Source organism: Symphodus melops (assembly GCF_947650265.1).
Source record: "Symphodus melops genome assembly, chromosome: 13".
In the NCBI taxonomy this organism is placed as follows: Eukaryota; Metazoa; Chordata; class Actinopteri; order Labriformes; family Labridae; genus Symphodus; species Symphodus melops.
This window is the reverse complement of record NC_136703.1, coordinates 3,206,171-3,227,202: the sequence shown is the minus strand read 5'-3', so window position 1 is coordinate 3,227,202 and position 21,032 is coordinate 3,206,171. Positions and strand designations below refer to the sequence as shown.

At 40.5% G+C, this 21,032-nt stretch overlaps 2 protein-coding genes across 5 annotated transcripts in view; one reads left to right on the top strand and one right to left on the bottom strand.

Moving 5' to 3' along the window:
* Positions 1 to 9,756, top strand: part of chrna4b (cholinergic receptor, nicotinic, alpha 4b) — a 44,545-nt gene extending 34,789 nt beyond the window's left edge. For both annotated transcript variants that reach the window (XM_079360122.1, XM_079360121.1), the window contains exons 3-6: positions 707 to 751; positions 838 to 947; positions 4,175 to 5,597; positions 7,017 to 9,756. In XM_079360122.1, coding sequence (XP_079216248.1) covers positions 722 to 751; positions 838 to 947; positions 4,175 to 5,597; positions 7,017 to 7,142 — 1,689 coding nt within the window. In that variant the 5' untranslated portion in view covers positions 707 to 721 and the 3' untranslated portion in view covers positions 7,143 to 9,756. The remainder of the gene's footprint in view (positions 1 to 706; positions 752 to 837; positions 948 to 4,174; positions 5,598 to 7,016) is intronic.
* Positions 9,757 to 16,118: 6,362 nt separating this feature from the next.
* Positions 16,119 to 21,003, bottom strand: zgpat (zinc finger, CCCH-type with G patch domain). 3 transcript variants are annotated; one of them, XM_079360513.1, is made up of 7 exons: positions 20,849 to 21,003; positions 19,585 to 20,239; positions 18,887 to 19,020; positions 18,524 to 18,688; positions 18,185 to 18,307; positions 16,893 to 17,301; positions 16,119 to 16,505 (listed from the first exon to the last, which is right to left on the bottom strand). In XM_079360513.1, exons 2-7 carry the CDS (start codon positions 20,175 to 20,177, stop codon positions 16,367 to 16,369), a joined length of 1,563 nt encoding a protein of 520 aa, XP_079216639.1. In that variant the 5' UTR covers positions 20,178 to 20,239; positions 20,849 to 21,003; the 3' UTR covers positions 16,119 to 16,366. The 3 variants fall into 3 exon arrangements, with proteins under 3 accessions (XP_079216639.1, XP_079216641.1, XP_079216640.1); XM_079360515.1 differs by lacking the exon at positions 20,849 to 21,003 and adding an exon at positions 20,401 to 20,589; XM_079360514.1 differs by lacking the exon at positions 20,849 to 21,003 and adding an exon at positions 20,428 to 20,589.
* Between the last annotated feature and the right edge of the window lie 29 nt (positions 21,004 to 21,032).

The following is a 21,032-nucleotide window of genomic DNA, read 5'->3' as shown; positions in this document are numbered from 1 at the left end:
ACAGTAGAGATGGAAGTTTTTCCCAAATTAGATGAAATCTCATGTCAAGTATGCTTACAGCGGCAGTAAATATTCAAAACTGTCTTCTCCACAGCAAACAAGATCCAACTAACGCCCCCCCAAAATCCATCTTCCTTCTCTCCTGCCCCTGTGGTATACCTGCACTACAATATTTTTACATACGTTATGTTGTAGAGTTTTGTCGACTAAAGGTAAAAACTGTTCTATAACGAAGTCACTTAGAGCCATGCAAAGTTGGGCCAGTTCTAAGATTGAATATGTGCATATGTGCATCGCTGTAGGGATTATTCTCCGAGGGGTTTGGATGCACACAATTAGGTGACAGTGCTTCCTCCACATGCCGAATACAGTGAGAGTCAGCTCGGGGTGAAGTTGTCTTCTCCTGTTTTCCCTGACTGCTCCGTCTCAGATGTTGCTGGGGAAGAACAGGAGGGAGCCGCTTGCCAGCAGTGGCAGAAATGTAAAAGTAAAAAGTACAGTGAGGGTGGTTTGCATGAAGCTCTGCCTCGGATTTCTTCCTGGTGTGTTACACAACTAATCTATCTTTATATAGAGAGCTTGTGTGTGTGTTGATTTATTTCTCCAACTGATTCAAGTAGCGGGATTGTGTTTTAGAAAGATGTTCTACCTCTGTTGAAAGACAATATTGTAATTTTAATGTTCATGTCTGTTTTCGTGAAATAAGGATGAAAAGAACCAGATGATGACCACAAACGTCTGGGTCAAGCAGGTGTGTTTGTTTACAAAATGCATGTGTTAACTGCAGCCCATCTTACAGCTATACTGTATATTCATATGATTAATGCTCTTCTGCAGGAATGGAACGACTACAAACTCAGGTGGAACCCGGAGGATTATGAAAATGTCACCTCCATCCGCATCCCCTCTGAGTTGATTTGGAGGCCTGACATTGTCCTCTACAACAAGTAAGCCTTGGTTTTAAGTCTTACTATGAAGAAATGTTAGGGATCAGGGGCGGCTGTGGCTCAGTGGTGGAGTTAGGGATCTCTGAAAGTGAAGGTCAGATCACCAGCTCATGCAGCTGTCCGATGTGTCCTAGGGCAAGACACCCAACCCCACTAAATTGCTCCTGCTGCTTTGTGAGCGGCGTGTGAACATGAATGGGATTACTTTCCTCTGATGGTCACTTTGCACGCCAGCCTTTGCCATCAGGGTGTGAATGTGCAGGTGTGAGCTGCAGTGGAAAAGCACTTTAAGTAGTCAGACGACTCCTGTGGAAAAGCACTCAAGTCCATTTAGCGTAAAGCACATATCAAGACCCTAATTTTTAGATTTTGATGATTTCTTTCCAACAGATGGTATGACTGCAGGGGAAACATGAATCTGCTGCTGTGTCAAACATCCTCTCCTGCGCCAATGTCATAAAGTAATTTAGCTAAAATAAATGTGAACAAGGTCAGGCGTAATGGATGTGGTTGCAAACAAAGCTTGCGACATTGTTCACTGCATTACATTAGACTGAGAATTAGAAGATGAAATTTAATTGGATGTTTCAAAAGGGCCTGAGATAACATGTATCCTGTGAAAGTGCCTCACTTAAAGGATGTATTTATTTGACTCGATGAGGGCAATCAATTAAAAACAAAAAACAGACTTGAGGGTTTTGTTGAACAAAAGTGTCAAATACACATTCAATTAAAGGAACATCACTTTGCTTCTCTGTGATGAAAAATCTGAGGCTCTGTCTGTAAGATCCAACGAAGACATGGCATGATCGCTTCATTTATAAAGCAACTTTCAGGGGCAGGAATTTTCAAGGTTCCTCACATACAAGTCGACTCTGAAAAGTAACTAAAGGAAATCCAATATAAAGAGAAAAACTAAGATCTTAGAGGTTGTTTGAATTGTTTATGAACAATTTCACCTTTCATAGTCTATAATAAAATCTGGGATTGAGTTTCAGACTCGTAGGGAAAAACTTTGTTTTCATTCCAAGATAAGGCAGCTGCCATTACTTTTCATTTTCTTTCTGTATAAATAAAAATAAGAACATTTGTTTAATTGTGTTATCCTGATGCAATCAGCCCATTAAAATGTGCATTATGAGTTATAACATAAGTGAGTTCTTTGGAAATGCGCCGTGTAAAACACGTCTGATAGTTTGAGCATATCTAGTTTGGGTTTGAGCCTCATGAAACTAAATGTAGGACAACAAAGAGAATGAAAAATCCCTCTGTTTTATGACAAAAAGCTGTGATGTTAACATATTATTCAGAACTGCAAGAGCCTTTGTGGCCTCATACTTTAAAAAAAACAAAAGCACACTGTGTGTCAAAGTAATTTTTTTCCTTGTTTGCTGTGTTGTTGTTGTTGTTGTTATTGTTGTTGTTGTAGGGAAATTGATCCCTTATTTTCCTTTTCTTTAAAATCCAATGACTTAAATAAGATCTCGACTGTCAGTCCATAGAGCTTCTATATCCGTCAAAATATAATCAGCGAAGCTCATTCTCAGTGCTTGAAGTGGTGCATGTCAAAAACTAAGATTATAAAATATTGAGAAGTGGAACAGAGAGCTATAAATCATTTTTTTAAAAAGTTTAAAAGTTCTTGACATTTATTCCACGTTTCCATACTTCGGTTCGTACTTCGCTTGGCAGGTGGAGCGGTCTTAAATGAGTCCCGTCCTCTGCATTGAGAGTTTCAGCTCCTTCCTTCTAGACTATTAGATCAAAAGTGCAGCACAAAAGTAGTACAGGAACAGCTTCGTCCCAGCAGCCATTACTGAGCGGAACATGTCGTAGGGTATCTGTGTGTATCGTGTTTTTCCCCTTTGCTGCTCAATGTGGATGTTGTCCTTTCATGAAGGTCTTCATCGAGGGACAGAGAGATAGCAGGCTGGGAAGCTTCTCAGTGGTTCTTTATTCATTGACTATTTATTTTGGTATCTCTGTAACTTTTACAGATCAACGTGTTTTATCAATTGTACGATAGCAACCTGCGCACTTTACACACCTTTATCGATGTACTGTGCACTTTGTGTGTTTCATGTATTATCTGTGTTGTATGAGGTTACTCTCCCTGTAACTTCAAATGTAACCACGGGTAGAAATAAAGTATCCTGAACCTGATAACTGGAGCTCTTTGAGATATAGTCATCATGAAAGGATTCCTCTAAGAACTGCTTTATAGATGGCAATAGGCTGATTAGTTTTAATATGACTATTAAATCTCAATCTAAATCTATAAATCAGATTCAATTTAACAGCCCACTAAGTCTTTAAAAAAGACAAAGGAAACAAACAGTCACTGGAGCATTCAGATAATTACACTCGCATGCCAATATCAATAATTCATCAAATAGGTCATATACATAAATATGTGATTTAGGTTTAAGTCATATTAATGCCTCTGTCTGCTGGGAACATGCTAATTGCCACAAGGTTGACAGATGACAGAGTCTGATGATGAGTTAAAGCTGCACATAAAGAGAGGAGCTCATGTGTGTAATTAAAGGGCTGAACAGCAAAGATGGGATCACAACAAAGCTGAACGAGATTATAGAGACAGGCGATGAAAGACAGAGGAATCAGACAGCTGCCGCCATGAAAGTTTTCACTGACATATCAGATCACTGACCTGGAAGGGTAAGATCTCACTTCACTGAAATCAAAAAAGGGGAAATGAGAATTAACAAAAAAACATGCAGCAAAGTTATATACAAAAAGTTTGGGTCAAACATTAATGTTCAAGTGTTCGTTACACAAAACTAAATAAAATCAATGAAGTGAAACGTAATGACAACATAAAACAAAAACAACATATTCTACTTACGCAATCCAGTCTTTGTGTACCTACATCTCCAATCATGCTTTATGCGGCTTTTTATTACGTTTCATTTGTTTGAACATCCTGAACTGTGATACAGGTTTTTTATTTCCTCATCATAGTTGATTTATTGAATAACTATCGACAGCCATTTGGTTCTAATCGTCACATTTCTTTTGGAACTTACCAACTCTGTCTGAGCTTCTGACTGAGAAAAACTGAAGTCTGAAGAATAGCTTTCTGTTCAAAACAAAGGTTTGCTTGAATTTGAGTTTTGTTATTCAGACAGTGCGACTTGTAAAGACCTTTTGCAAACATGAAGTACAGCCTGATTATATCCTCTTACACCCCTGTCTTTTCTGTGCAGTGCTGATGGCGACTTTGCAGTTACTCACCTTACAAAGGCTCATCTGTTCTACGACGGTCGAATCAAGTGGATGCCCCCCGCCATTTACAAGTCTTCATGCAGCATCGACGTTACCTTCTTCCCCTTTGACCAGCAAAGCTGCAAAATGAAGTTTGGCTCGTGGACTTACGACCGCGCCAAGATTGATCTGATCACAATGGCCAGCAATGTGGACCAGATGGACTACTGGGAGAGCGGGGAGTGGGTCATTGTCAATGCGGTGGGCAAGTACAATACCAAAAAGTATGAGTGCTGCGTAGAGATCTACTCGGACATCACGTACTACTTCATCATTCGGAGGCTCCCGTTGTTCTACACCATCAACCTTATAATCCCCTGTCTTCTGATCTCCTGTTTGACTGTGCTGGTGTTTTATTTGCCATCTCAATGTGGAGAGAAAATCACCTTGTGTATCTCGGTATTACTTTCCCTCACAGTTTTCCTTCTGCTGATCACAGAGATTATACCGTCAACATCACTGGTGATTCCCCTCATTGGCGAATACCTGCTGTTCACCATGGTGTTTGTCACGCTTTCCATCATTATTACTGTCTTTGTGTTGAACGTACACCACAGATCGCCTCAAACCCACAAAATGCCTCACTGGGTGCGGAGAGTATTCCTGGACATGGTGCCTCGGGTTTTATTCATGAAGCGTCCGCCAGGCACGGCCAAGCAGCACTGCAAGAAGCTGATCGAGCTGATGATCCGACCTGCCACCATATCTGCGACAGGAAACTCACAGGCCTATTGGTCAGGGTTAGAGACAGGGTTCAGACAGATCAGTCACGTGGAGAACACACTCCCAAAGACTCCATCTGACAGTCCAAGCATTCTTGTCTGCTCCCCTTCTCCAGCTGCATCCCCGATCGAGGGCTGCAATGAGGATGATAACTCGGTGAAAGCCAACATTTTCTGCCGGACCACATCTGGTCAGTATTCGGTTCTCTCAGATAAACTTTCCCTACGTGGAACCTCTGCAGCCTCATCTTCTTCCCAATTGTCGTTACCTCCAACGTTAGCAATGGGTCCGATGCACAGTCTTTCCAGGGACGAATGCAGTTCACTGGCCCCGAATGGCCGCTCCCACAGTGTAGAACAAATGTGCGACCATCAGAAGGAGCTTCCACTGAGAGTCGGACATCGTTGCCGTTCCCGCAGCTTCCAGTACTGCTGCCTGCATGATGAAGGGTCTGGGGTCATTGGGATCATAGGACAGGTGAAGAAACAATCCCCCTCAGATCAACTAACAGAAACTCTCACGAGAGACGTGAGTACCCAACAGGACACTGTGCTTGCATCCATCTCTCCAGCTATGCAACGGGCCATAGAGGGGGTTCAGTACATCGCCGATCATCTCAGGGCAGAGGATGCAGATTTTTCGGTGAGTTGATTCCCATCGGTAACATCTTTAAGTAAACAAGACAAAATTGTTTCTGATTCGTCTTAAAAATCCGTTTTCAGATTCCAATCAATTTTTGGATACATGTCTCCTTCATCATTTAAGCTACTGTTTAAAGCAGGGGTTTGGCGTTGAGGAATTAATATGTGTGATCCGTTATCATATGCTTGATTTCAGATTTTTTTCAGTGGGTGACTGTATTTTGAATAGTTGTAAAACTTTCTTGCATAACCTTATAAAGACCACACTCAGGCTGTAGTTTGAATCTAGATGCATTTTTTTATTTGGTTGCATCACTCTCAGAGGAAGGAACTTCATATACATTTTTATTTCCAAACTCTAATTTGCATACATTACGAAAACTTTCTCATCCATCACTGCAAGATATTAAGATTTGTGTGTGTGTCAGGAGGAACAGTGTACCACATCAGTACAGTCAGTAGACACAGTAAGAGTAAAAACAAGTGAGACTTGGTGAGAGAATGATCAGTGATTCACGGTCGACACAGGTCAGTTTGAATGTCTCTCAGTAGCACTCTTAGTAGACTCATGGCTACGTTAAATGGTTTACTGCTAATCAGAGACACGTGAAGCAGCTTATCTTGTTGTAGACATTTAATGGCCTGTGTTTTCCTCCTCAGGAAGTACAAATGTTATCCAGATTTTAAATTCTGTTTATGCATTTGTTTCAAATTGTACAGCATCTTTAATGAGTGTGCATTATCAGATAATCTGGTTGAAAAAGCTGGCACTTACTTTATGCTCTGGACCAAGAAAAACTTCCCTAAGGAAACAAGTGAATCGTAGCGGGGGGGGGGGGGGTTTGTATTGTACTGTTGTTAAAGTACATCAGACAAGTGACGTTTGGCACGTTCCAGTTACCTTGTCTTTAGTCTTGACAGTCCAAACAGTAACATAACTCTTCATCTTTGAAAGTTAAAAATGATTTTATTATCTGAGAACTGTAAGACCGTTTAAGAGTACAGTTCTGATTCAGGGGTAACTGCTGAGTTTCTCAACACATAAATGAAGGGTGTCTTTGTTGACTGTCAGGGGAAATCAAAGTGTGTACAATTATTTATGAAATCAGTGGGGAAAGTTTAGCATTAACTGACAGCACGATTGTCAATAGCACAATGCTCTTCATATCTCCAGCCAGAAAAGACCTTCTCTAAAGACAATGGGACCCCATTTATTTGACCTTGAATTATTTTGTTCTTTTTTACAAGAGAGACAATCAAGGATTGACTGACATTTAGAGAGATAGCTGCCTCATATAATGAAAAAAATCAGCCATTCGAAAGAAATCAATCAAGGGTGAAAAGTGACAGCCGGTAAAAAGAAAGGTGGTCTGGTGTGAAATTTACGATGTCCCTCTCTGCTGTGTCTCTTCTCTGTCAGGTAAAGGAGGACTGGAAGTATGTGGCCATGGTCATTGACCGGATATTCCTCTGGATGTTTGTACTGGTGTGTATACTGGGATCTGTTGGACTTTTTCTTCCACCTTGGCTGGCTGGAATGATTTAAAGTATGTCATTGAAGGAAGGAACCCAAATGACAACTTCCTGTCACATATAGTAAAAAAAAAGCAAAAAGCAAATGTTTATCATTTTTCTATATTTCAAAGGAACTACATGTCACACGTCTTGATCTTGCCCCAGGTTATCAGAAGGTTACCAATGAAGGTACAAGATTAATTATCTATCATTGATTCCAGCGGGAATATAAATTCTTTATGAGGGCAAAGGCCACTAGAGAAAATATCCATCTTCCCCACTTCACTTTGACATTGAGCTTGGTAGCTCAGACTGTGACCGTCATGAAAACACAGAGGGATAGACTTTGACCCATTTACACCAGCAGAAACACACAAGAGAATGGACGTTAGATATTTATAAAACTGAGAAAGACTTGCTTTAAATATCCATTTTCTCTACATTCCTAATACTATAGGATCTATATAGTACACTAATGGTATCTTAACAGTGGCACATGAAATATTTGCTTTTCCCTGCACTGTTGTCTGAGAAGTCAAATTCAGGACATATGTTAAGGAAAGAGTTTTCTATGTTCTCAGGTGTAAACATTTTTCAATGCGAACTTATTGGGCAAGCATAATTTCTTTCTCAGAACGCATCAGCTGTCATCTGCTCTGAAAACCATTTTACTGGGCTTCGGGTGTAGCCAGTGGACATCCAGTTCACCAAAACATGGATGTTCTTTCCAAGACTTCTTTTTTTAAGCGCTGGTCCTTTTTATTTCTTTTACAATTGGACTAGATACATGAGATGTTAAGATGTAGTATAAACATTTAAATGTCTTCCCAGTCCAAGATTTGAAACCCCAACATTGTCATCTACAACTTTTAATGTCATCTGTGTCTCAAACCCCGACCCTTATGTTGTTTTACCAATCCATCACCCCTGACTATCATCTCTCACTCCCGTTATTATCTTCTTTGCTACTTTTGTAGCTCTTACAACTATGTCCGTAAGAGCAGTTTTTCCGACTGCTTGAGTTTAATAACTGGTGAGTCTCTCTCAGATAAAAGAGGACATCTTGTCTGACAGGTAAAAGGTGCTGAAGGTCTTACAACTGACAGTAATTGAAGACTTGGGAATGGGAATATGCTGAGAATTTATGCAGTTATCCGTTTGTCAAGATAGTCATGAATACAGTAAAAATTTAAATGAGATCCCGTCCCAGTTTAAGGACCAGTTCCTTTTACTAGCCTGGTGTTGCTGCACGTTTTGACCAATAAAGGCAAACCTCCGTTCAAGGCATCTTTACATTCAGACTTGAAATGAGAAAAGCAGCAAGACACAAAACAATAAATGCTGGAAATTAGTCCCTGCCATCTTTGCTGTGCAAGTTTTGTTCCAAAAATAATGAAGGAACGCCTTCTATTGATGCCTGTCTCAAATAAAGGCAGGGTCATTTCACAGACTGTCACAGGCAGTGACATGAAGCCCGCTCACATGTGATTGGTCAGTGTAAGTTAGACTGCAAACAGAAACACTTCAGAACCCAAAAATTGAATGAATCTAAAAATGTTGCATTATTCATACACCACACATAGCACATTTAAATTAAACATTTCTTATCCTAGCCCCCCTACAAAAATAAATAAAAATAAAACTCAAAACAAAAGAGCATGTTCAATGTTTGTATCGGTTGATTTACGAGATAAATCAGAGTGAAATGATTTTCCTGTTTGGTTATTTTTGTAAAGCATGATTCTTAAGCCCATAGTTACTTATTTAAAATTAAATATGTAAAGTGAAATAATATCATTAAAGGACTACCTAATGTATTTTATAAAAACTTATTTGCGATTATGTTAAATAAGGAGAACCAGCCTCTGCTACTGTATTTCTAACACTCTGCACCATGGCAGCAGATCTGATGAGAAATGTAATGGATTTTATGTTGTGGAAACCAAAAAGGCTTCTGGCACTGACAGATAGTGGAAGGAGCTGCAGGCTGATAGTGAAGTCTCTTCTCAATGTTTATCTTCTTCAGAGAAACAAAAGCCAAACACATCGAGAGAGCTGCCAGGGAGCGGAGACGTGACAGAGCTTGTTCGTGTAAGACACCTCGGCGCTATATAAGGACAGAATAAATGATGTTAACCCACCAACATACATGGAGGATTATTAGTGAGACTCGTTTGTAGAGGACAGTTTGATTTAGCTTATCTTGAGTCTTCTATCTATCAGGGCCCAGATTCATGTACACAAAATGATACTTTCTCATATTTCAGTGACAGAAAAGGTTGTTTCAAATCGTATTCAACCGGGAAAAGTCTCACTGAGATCAAGAATCTCTTTTACAAGAGCGTCCTGGCACTTAAACACTTAAAGGTACATTATGAAGAATTGCATGCTCATGTTTACAATAAAAAATATACTTAAAGAAAAAAAAGACCAAACCCATGTTATACATTTTTTTTAGTTGAGTACTTAGATTACAAATATTTCCAAAAGTTTTTAAAGCAGAGAAATCTGTAATCCTTGTAAACCTGCAAACTATGTGGTAGACCCGTGATACCCTGTGAGCCTCAATGTCATCGTTTATCATTTTGATTAAGAGCCCCCTAGTGGCAGATTTTAAATCATGTACGTTCAACAAAAGTCATAAAATATAAGAAACATTTATCAAAATGAGTCATAAATCATCATCAACAAAGGATCAATTAGAGTCAGTTCAAACAGTAAGTCAGATATTTCTGCCTCCAGATCTTTAAAAAGTTCTTTAAAAACATCCAAGAAAACCAGCTCCCAAAGGTTTAAGGGCGCCCTAAGAGTCTCTTCCAACTGATTCTGGGAGCAGCATACTTGGATGGTCTTATTTTTCTTTTCTTTTTTTTCTTTTTTTTTTATCAAGTTCGGGCTTTTGGGATAAACCAGTCCCAATGCAGTAAAAATGACCGCTGGTCAGGAACCAAAGTTCCCAGACAAACCATGATCAAACCGACAAGGTAACTTAAATTAAAAGATAATGTCTGCTAAAACTATCTGCAAAACTGCAATATCCCAAAACCTGAATAAAATGTGGATTCTTTAATTTAGCGTATAAATCTGATTGTAGTTCCTTGAAAAGATTTAACTGTATTTGGACTTTCTTTTCGTGCACAGAGACATTCATGCCTTTGCATTTCAAATGTTTCTTTCTTCCTTTTCCTTCGCTTTGACATGTTTTTCAAAGCCTCCTTCACTTTCTTTGTCTCACTTGAGCAGTTTTACACTTCATTCATTTTTCATCCCTTTTGTGTGTAATGGAAAACAAGGAAACTGAAAAGGCTATGAAATGTTTTTAAAGGGGAATGTGTGAGGGGTTTTGATTTATTCTTCTGTGAAAACTTTGCTTTCCTGGTCTTCAAAGGTGAATCTTCCTTAATCTCAGTTGACATCAGTTGTATGAAAAGGACACATGAATCAAATGATTGAGAATGGAAACACAATATTTGGAATTGAAAACAGATAAAACGTGAACATAACTTGGGCTGACATGAATTTCTATAGAGTACATCTTTTTTTAGGTTAGTGCATGTGCTTAGACCATAAAGACAAGGCCATGTTTCTTTGTTGTCTTTAAGATACTCCAACTTTATGCTCTGTGTTCTTATGTGCTCTTATGTTTGTGCAAAAGCGTGCGCTCCCAACACTCTTTAACACCTGAGAGACAACAGTAGACATCCATTTAAATTCTTTGTCTCCATTGTAACAAAAAGCATTAAATTATTTTTTAAAGTCAACTCTGTTAAATCTGCTTCCTGCTTTTGCCTGCTCAAGGAAAAACTTGCAATTTGATTATGATTAAATGCATGTAACTGTACTTTGCAATGCCCACGTTACCCGAATGTTGACCTCAGCAAACAAACTCTTATATTTCCACTGGACCAAGCATTGATCATGTTGTAAAACCGCAGACTGGAGTAAATTGCAATTAAGCAGGATGTAAAAAAGGCAGCACTTTAAACCAGGTATAATATCTGGTGTGCTCTGGATTTCTTCATTGATTCCAGCACATACTCAGAGTGTCTTGTAACTCTTTGTCACAGCTCCTAATGTGTTAAAGAAATACAGCTTTGTAACAATAGTCAAGCTAAAGTTTTTGTGTGTAAGATTCATATAGAACGGATATTAATTTCCATTTCTCATTCCAGATACACAATACAGCAGGATACGGTCACTGATTATTTCTGAAATAAAAGGAGGCTGGTCTTTGTGTAACTACAAACTCATTTTCATTAAATGATTAGATTTCCTTTCAGCAGGATCTTCATATGCATACTCACAGTAGATTATAGTTATACAAAGGCAAACTACCAATGTATACATTAGATGCTGCGTCATTAGCTTCGGCTTCCCTTAAGAAGGTAATTCATTAGTTCATTACTAAATGTCATGTTTTTAAGTGTACCTTGATTAAAAAAATAACCTTTAATGCAAATTTTAATAGAGTGATTGTCTGTGCAGACTCGTATACCAGGTCTTTGATAATTCATTTAGACACTAAGAAGTGATATCATTTAACATCTCAGCTCTTCGGAACATGATAAATCGCATGCTAAAAATGCTATCTGCTTCCTGATGACCTGTTTGGAGTCTTTCTGTCTTTATAGTTGTGTAAGGGTAATTTAGATCAGGTGCATCTGAATTATTAGGAGGACTGCTCCAGTCACAATGCTATAATAAAGATATCTTTATATCAATGCTACGTGTCGTTCAAAGGAATGACAACATCAACAATAAAGTGAAAAGCAACAGACAGGCGAACAGAAAAAACAAAGCAGCCAATTCATTACGTGCACAGAGATCATGGTGGTCGTGTGCAGACGCTCAATGCACCATGCAGCAGTCTCAGTATACAAACGTCCCTCCCTCTATTGGCTTAAGGTGAATTCTCCCCATTATTTCTTGCAGTGTTTTCACATCAGCCCACGTGGACCATGTTGTGAAAAAAACACTAGAGTCTGTCAGGAAAAACATTGCGTCTGAGCCCTATCCTGATTTTTCAGGAGATTTCTGCAAGTGTGCAAGCCACATAAGACTAGCAAGGAAAACCAAAATATCCTGGATATATGCATTTTTTCTCAATACAGACATCATGTTTGAAACTTCATGGAAATAATGATAAACAAGAATAGTGAACACAAACAGGAGAGCCGAAGTTTACATTTTCCCAGGCAACTTTTCAAAGTAAATTGAACACTAATTAGATAAAAAAAAAACTAGAAAGGAGTTTTTCCCTGAAGAACTCTATTTCTGATGTAATTTTGTTTGGTTAGGGCTGATACTGCAAGAAGATAAAGAAATAAATCTAACAGGCACAGTGAGCTTGCATAAAAGAACACAGAAGTTGACCTTTGTTGGGCATTGAACAGATGGAGAGGATTGTTGGACTTGAGAGGATTCAAACATTATTTACAGTATGAGTTTCTTCCTCCGTGACGGTATGTAAGATTTTCTACATTATAACAGCTGTACTTAAAAACCTACCGGGTCATCATGCTTGAAAAGAAATTTCCCAAAGTTTGGGCCCATCTGGTGTGTTTAAACCAGCAGTAGAAATGTGTCTTTTAGAGCTGCAGCTCCAGGATGAGCCTGAACTCCACCAAATTCTGCTGTGACTTCAGGGTTTCATGAACACTGCGCCTTACCCCATCTGATCTGAAAGCTCCTTATGTCTAGCTCTTACATAGAATGAAATAATTCATCCATGTTAGCCTTCAGAGAATGCTCTCTATGCTCTTTATATTGAAATGTAAGTTTGTAATGTTGCATAACATTCATAAGCTGCAGCCTTTTTTAAACATTCAGAGGCTGATGCTGGTTGGAAAGTAGCTTTCAGCTGATAGCTTAGCTCGAATTCCTAAGTAAAACATCTGTCAAGGTGGCCTTCCAATCAATTTTCCCATCAAGGCTCCTTAATCACTTAATCCAGGCTCAGATAAGTGCCGATTAGGGGCGAAAAACTCCCCTAACAGGCCAGTCAGGATCTGTCTGTGAGACAGACGTCTGCCGGTTGTGTGCGGTGCATACAGACAGCCAAAAATGATGACAACACACCTAGACAGGAACACACACACACACACACACACACACACACACGTAGTTATATCTGCTCCTGGCTGGGCAGCGAGGCCCTCGGAGACCTGAGGGTCATAAATGGGGTAAAGCGTGAAGCACAGACCCTCCAGGGATCCCATTAAATCAACACACACACTGCATCTCGCCATTTTTCCTCAACGATCAGCAGATTCAGTGTGATCCCTGCAGTCACCGGCAATCTCAAAGTGCTGCCACTCAACAGATCAGAGAACGAGCAGGGCTTCCCTCGGGGTACAGAGTCAGGGGTTCATGAGTTTTGCACGTGCTCCTGCCCTCTGCTCTGCCAGACTCCTTCCACAGACTTTGAGGATGGCTGATAAAGTGCACTGTATCTCCCTGCTTCTCTGAGTGCTTCATCATGGAGTATTTACTATCTCTTTCCCTTGGGGACTTGCTGATGGTCACTGGTTTTCTGGCTATCTTTCACAGACTTAGGGTCACTCCTAACTTCTACAAATTTCTGCTGGCCTGAATCTTCTGTACTGCATTAATTTAAAAAAGAAGTGTAGGATAAGCAGCAAATATACAGTGGCTAGAGGCATGATGTTTTCTGGTTGTCCGTCTGTTTGTCTGTTTGTCTGTCTGTCTGTCCCATTTTCTGAACCCTTGGGATTCTTGGCAGAATATCTTCAAAATTCAATCTCAGAAGAACTGGTTTTGCTCGAGGCTGGGGGTGGACATGACAGGGGAGGGTATTTCTTCAGCAGAATCAGAATTGTCTTTTAAATTGAGCATTTTTCTCCGTGTTTCAAAACTTGTGCAGACCACAAATAAAAGACTGGATGAATTTATTTCACATTTTGTGGGTCGATTGACACTCAGGTGACTCGAACATGCAGTATATTCAAAAACCCTGTCAAAGTGACTATCATAATATGTCCCCTTTAATATTGGACTTAATGGATTCCTTGGCTTTTGTAGCAAGCCTCAAGTGGACACTTAAGGGATTGCAGTTTAATTCACTTCTGCATTGACTCATTTTTCATCACCGGAGGCTGCTTCTTGGATAATTGCATTCTGCACACTGATGTCTACTTAAATGTGATTAGCCAGTACTACTCGGAATATAACTACAAGTCAAAACACTTTAATTAAGAAAGTGACATTAAAGTCTTGTCCGTAAGATACTGTCATAATATTCATTTATCTGTTTCGAGATAAACAGGAACAGAGACACCACAACATCCTGGTAAACATGTCCATAATTTCCATTCTCTTATTGTGGATGATTTGTATTAAGCTTGGCACAGAAGGCCACTTATTGTAGAGCACTGTAAGATTTCAGTTTGGTGGGCAAACGTTAAGGGTACTGTGGCTTTAAATCCCATCTTGTGAAGGCCAACAATGTCTGGAAGAAATTTCATAATATCTGTTTTTCTATCGACCCAAGAGAACAATGCTCTCTGAATTCATTAGAGGACAATCACCCCTCACAGTAATCCTTGCATACCTGTAATAATGAATGTCCCTCCTGTAAATAATTGCCTCTCCTGTTTGAGGTCTACATATGCCCTTGTTTAGGTGTGAGAGTAATGTATCCTTTCAGATACTGACAGTATACATACAGAAATGTATCATCTCTGTCCTTGCCATAGTTCTACCTCATTCTCTGGGAGAGACTGCAGAACTGCAACTTGACCGTTTCGCTGATGCACACAACCAGGGGCAGTAATTCTAGTTTCTTTATGCCACTTTATCTCGCTCTATCACATTTAGAATTTCTGGTAAAATGTTGAAGCCGTCATCTGTGGCTACTTTACAACACGACTTCAACCTTTGCTCAGGAAATCTAAAGGGTAGACGCAGACCAGTCGCCACCCACGGACGATGTGCGTCCGATCAACGAGCAGACGATCTGCTCTCCCATTCATTATTTAAGAGAGGGGTTACGTTAGAAGCATCAAAGACGCTGTGAGCGAGCGAGTGAGACATGTGGGCGATGGAGGTGGTTTCCTCTCACCAGTTTCTAAAGGTCTTCAAACTCCTGAGGATGTAATTTAAAAATCAGTCAGAAGCCGAGGTATACTACTGAGCTCATCTTTAGGGCAGCCTCTGGACAGAATTACAGAAGCCTCTCCCAGAAAATCGAACAAAGGCTGTATAAAAAATTCTGTGATACAGAAACTTCTATTTCGACAGTGTACTTTAGTTTTGTGTTTCAGTTAGTTGTATGATATTGTTGCAGTATTGTCTGTGCATGGTCCGAAGATGCTTATTACTCAAACGTGTACGTGTTTTGTTCAACCTCAAGCTCCTGTAGTTATTACAAATCGAAATAAATACTGATGCTTCTTTATGAAAAGCACTCAAGACCATCAGCATAAAGATGGACTGTTTATTTAAATGTTTTTCTTTTTTTTTGGTAGCTTTAAATATGTAAATGAGCTGTCTGACCACGCCCCCTCTCTGGAAGGGCTCGGGTGTCTCGGACTTTCTCGCTCCATGTCCTATTGTTTACGGTGAGAAGGCAAAACAAACACCTAGCTGTGGGAGTGTCACCCACCTGGGGGAGGGGCTACTGCCCTTTGTGATGTCATGAAGGGAAAATCTCCAAACGGCCTGATTAAGCACATTTTTTTGAAAAGTGGAGCAGGAAAAAGACAGGATGGATTTTTCTCATCTAACCTGCTCTGAGGTTGCTAAAATCCAAACAAACCAACAGTTTCTTACATAAACAGTTTCTGTTGAGATGATGCTCTTTACATAGAACTCGAGATTGACTTCACTTTTATACAATGGGGATGTGTTGTTTATCATTATATACAGTCTTTACTACAAAGCAAAAGAAATACCTTTTACAAGTCGTGAGGAAGATAAGAAATAACGTTTATGTTCTCCTAATGCAGGCTTTTCATTTTCTGATCAAGACAAAGACACTGACGCAAAATGTTGTTTAGAAAGAAGATTTAGTTTGTGACAATTTGACCACAAAACAAAGTCATTTAAAATAAAGTGAGAAACAAAATATATTTGAGCACCGCCGTCAGCTCATATCTACAAATGATGAGAAATAATGCTAAAAATGGTCTTTTAAAAGAACTGAGTGGCAAATAACTGACAACAGGCAGGGGACACAAGTTCATTTCAGGCGAGCGGAGCTTCCCTTCATCCTCCAACTCTTTGAGAGAACACAACTCAGAACTCAGTCATCTTCTTGTGTGTGTCAGCCTTCCTGTGCTCGCTCTGGATGGACAGCTCCTGGGCTTTCTGCTGGGCCAGCAGCCTGCGAGCCGCTGACAGCCTCTCTTCCAGCTGCTTCACTGTGGATGTTTCCCTTTGCGCACACAAACAACAAATAGAAGAGGAGAGGAGAGGAGATGGGGAAAGACAGAAAGAGACAACTTAGTTTTGGCTGCACATTTTCCGGATAAGATGTCGACGGGAACAAGTGTTGAATCTTCACACCATATTTACATTTTAACACCACACCCACCAGCCTCCTTATTTGTGAATATTAATTAATAGTCACTTTGCTTGACAGGAACTTCACAGAAACTTGTGTGCTCATATTTTAAAATAAATTATAGCTATGGGAACAGTGTGTACGCTTGTATATGTATGTACATGTTGTGGCTGCTAATGAGTCAGCGCTCTGCATGGAGGAGATAACAGATGCTTAGCTTTCAGTTCAGACAAAAAGAAGAGCAGAACACAAACTGACCTTCCTGCTTGTCTGCTGAGTGACTTGGTCAGTTTCTGGATCTCCCTCTCAGTCTGGGAAACCCGCTCAGCAGCCTGAAACACCTTCACGTTCAGACTCCTCTTGGTGCTTTTCCCTCCCCTGTAGGCCTCCACCCCAGACGCTGACGCTGCTGCTGCTCCCCCTTCTGCACCTTCAGCGCTCTTTCCTCCTAACTGATTATTCAAAAAGTCAAAGACAGTCTTCCTCCCTTCTTTGGGGGCGCGAGGTTTTCGGCGTCTCTTCGGGCGGCCGGTTTGTGTGCCGTCTTTGCTGATCTTGTTCTGGGTCCGTCTCTGAGTGAGCTCCGCGCAACTGTCCAGAGATTTACCTTTAGGGAGGACCACAGCCATGACCGGCTCGACCCGACCTTCCTGCTTCTTTCCCAAGCCTGAAAACACAAAAGCAAGAAATGTGTGAGGAAGACGGAGACGCAGCATTTTATCTTATTCACTTACAGGCAAAGATGTCGTTCAGTCCGCTTTGAGACTTTGAGACGTGTATTTATGCAAATCAGAGAAGAAAGTAAAAAAAACATCATGTAGAGCAGTTTAACATGGCGTTTCAGAGCGCCACGTCCTGGTTGGATGGGTGAAGCAGAATGCAACTTGTGTTGCCCTCTAGTGTCTGTTAAACATATGACACCCCCAGCATTTTTATACTGCATCCTCTGTGATCACTGATTGAAAGTTTGAACAAGACTCAGTTAATTCTAATTGGTCTTGTGAATTTATTTTGTTATAAAGATCTTCAATAATGTGATTAGAAGATCTTTACATAGACTGATTATTTGTGTTTTATTGTCTGAAATACAACCAGCGGGAGCTGTGATTCTTGTGTTAGGGCATTTATTGAATTTGGCTGATGTAATCGGGGTATTCTGACTTTTACTTCAGAGGAAATTGTTCCTGCAGACACAGGGACATTAAAACGTCAGGAGGTAATTCTTTAGATTTAGTAAGGTGAATATGTGGTTTCTGAGTGAGCGGAGACTCTGCGTAAACACATTTCACACTTCCAACCCCTCGAGATGTTCTTGCTATGAGAAGACTTTAAAAATGATTAGCATACGCATGAATGTGAAAGACATAAACTGATTTGGCATTTATGTAACTTCGCCCTCATGAAGTGATGGTGAAACATTTGCATGTGGTGAAATTAAATGCATGGCTCGTTTAAAAATATGAGCGAGACGCAAATGACCTCTTTGAACAGGAGATGAAGGGTTAACTTCAGGTGTTAAACAGGTGGTCATACTGTGCAGCTTTACTTACCTTTCCCATATTCATAACCCATTTTGAGCATTAGCTTGGATCCGATGCCTCTGGTGTGGGCCTCCCAGCCGCCAAAATGTGAGCTGTTTAATGATTCTGATGGGTCCACAGCAGAGTCCATAACTGTCGGGTAAGGAAAGAAAAGCAAAGACGAACCTCTCAGTTACTGTCTGTCGTTAATGGGGTAATGGCATCCAACAACTTTCCCCCTGTGGGACAAGAAAAGAACCTGGAGCAACTTTCATATAAATCTCTAAAGCTCTCTGAAAATACACTGAAGCCACAATTTATTCCTTACAAGGTTTCAAAGACAAGCTCACACTCTGTATGCATACACACCTCTTGCATATGCCAGATCACCTCCATCTCCTGCTTCCTCCAGCTCAGACTCAGAGGAGATGGGGTCGTCTTCTCTCAGAGGGGGGATAATGCAGTCAGCCTCAACTTGAACATCTTTCAGCAGCTGGCTGTCAAACTTCACAGTGTAGAAACCACTGTCAATTTCTACAAAGAGAAAAAAATAAATCAGGTCACAAAAATACTTCAACTTGAATTGATCATATTTTCTACTGTTGTCTATGAGGTTAACTTTCAGGAAATGTATCAGTCATGTTTTTGACTTCCAATCAAGCAGCCTTAGTTTAAACTCACGGTCAAAGTTGTCCGAGTAAAATACATCATCACAAAGTTTTAACGGAGTACCTTTGATTTTGGCCGGGTACCAGATGCCGTCCTCATGTCGAGCCAAGCAGGACGATCCCTCTTCAAGGTTACTGAGGTCAGTCTCGAGGAACTCCCTGAGCTCAGACACATACACCACTTCACCGTGAGAAAACCTACAATAAAAAAAAAGTGAAAGACGAAACTGAGAAATAAGCAGAATATTCTGATCAGAATTTAGAGTCGGGCTCGAGACATTGTGTTCGTAAATGCACAAAGCAAGTAAATAAGTATCTGGGAGCCATAGTGTCTCAACTCGTCATTTTTCAACTCAGCACATAATCAAGTGATGTGTGAGTGTTTTTGACTTATTCTAATCGAGTTATTCAGAGTCAGTGTACAGAGTCGAACCCTGGGGTGAAAGAGGAGGGAGTGGGGGATATGACGTGCAGGAAAGGATCTACAGGCTGGACTCAAACCTGGGCTGCCCCCCTCAGGCATGAGGTGGGCAACCAGAAACCCAATATCTGATCTTTCAAAGCTCATTCTGTCCCAGAAAGCACATCTTTAGTTATTCATTCATTTCAGATTTAAAATCCTCAGAACCGCGAATTAAACCCAATTATTTCCCTAAATCAGAGTCGTTGATTTTTTCTGACTGCCTGTTTTCTGTCGCCACGGTTGGATCATGACGTAACTGGGGAACACACTCTGGATGGTGTTTAACAGTGGTACTTTACCTACAATCTTCCTTGAAGCTACACCTGTCCTCCAGGTCGAATGGGCAGGGTTTCATTGACCTCTGGGTGGGGTGAAGGTAGAGCACTCTGACTTGTGCCTCTTCTCCATCTGGTAGTTCTGCCCCCACAACCATGGCATTGTGATACTCCAGTGTCCCCCAAGTTGTCCGGTAAGGGGCTCTTACTTTGGTACCACTGAGTGCATCTTCTTCTTCCTCTTCTTCTTCCTCCTCCTCTTCCTCTCCATCCTCTACCTTTTCCCTCTCTCTTGTATCTGAGCTATTACCTGAGGATTCTCCAAGCTCAGCGTAGAAAGCAGCGAACTCATCACCCAGCGTACCGTTGGCACAGTTTGTGTCAGCTGCTGTGTTTGACTGCAGTCCAGAACTGTCCTCAAGGCTGGCCAGAAGCCGACTCTTTTTGACGGACACAAGGCTGGACTCTGTGAGCTCTATCAGCTGACAAAGGTCCTCTTTCAGTTTGACAAGGTCCGACTCCTGGGAGGGGTCCAGGCCGGATGAAAGGGCCGTCTCCACCTGCTGCAACTGGGCACAATAGGTAGAGATCGCCGCCTCGAGGGTTTCTTCATCCATACTGACTCTTGGCAAAGAGATGGTCAGTAACGGGCAGCATCAAACCCTCAGGACGAAGACACCTGAGGACAAAGGTTGTTGATTTAAAGAAGAACGCATGCATTGACTTAATTCAGCTGACTTTTGTAAGACGTCCTGCCAATTGTCATTTTTCTTTCTCATTACTAAACACAGTTGCCCTGAAGGTCAACTGCACAAATATTACAAATATGACGGTCCTCACTGCAGCTGCCTTTGGTTTGAATCTGACCTCGACCCTTTGTTGGATTTCCCTGCTCTCTACTCCTAACATTTCCAGACTATCTTTCGCTGTCTCTTCCAATAAAGACAAAAAGATCTAAGAATAAAAATCACAACAAATTCCCTGTCTGTAAGAAACATTTCATCTTGTTATTTGCTTAGACCTTCTTTACTAAAAGAAGATGAAATGCATTTACTTTTGAAATACTTTAGAATCAGACCTTCAGGGCCACCGTAAAAAATAATGTTACAAATTAAAGAAATGGTAAAACTCACGACTATTCATTAATGAATACTTTCTCTGTGTGATTGGAAAGTACAGTTAGTCGTATTTTGTAGGTACTTGCATTTATGAATCGCAGCTCGTTTAGCTAAAGGGTTAGCCGTCATTAAATTAGCTCTAAGTCGAGTTAAAATGAGACTGGAATTACCTTCATGAGCAGACTGGTTATTTGAAATCACCTGCACTGAAGGACAACTCGTCCAGCCATGTAAATGTGTAAAAAAATCTGTAAATAATGTGGTTTAAGTTATCATTTCCAGGACAGTACAGTCACAACATACACTTGTGCTCTATGCAGCGAGAGAAAGCGAAAGAACGCCTTCAAAATAAAA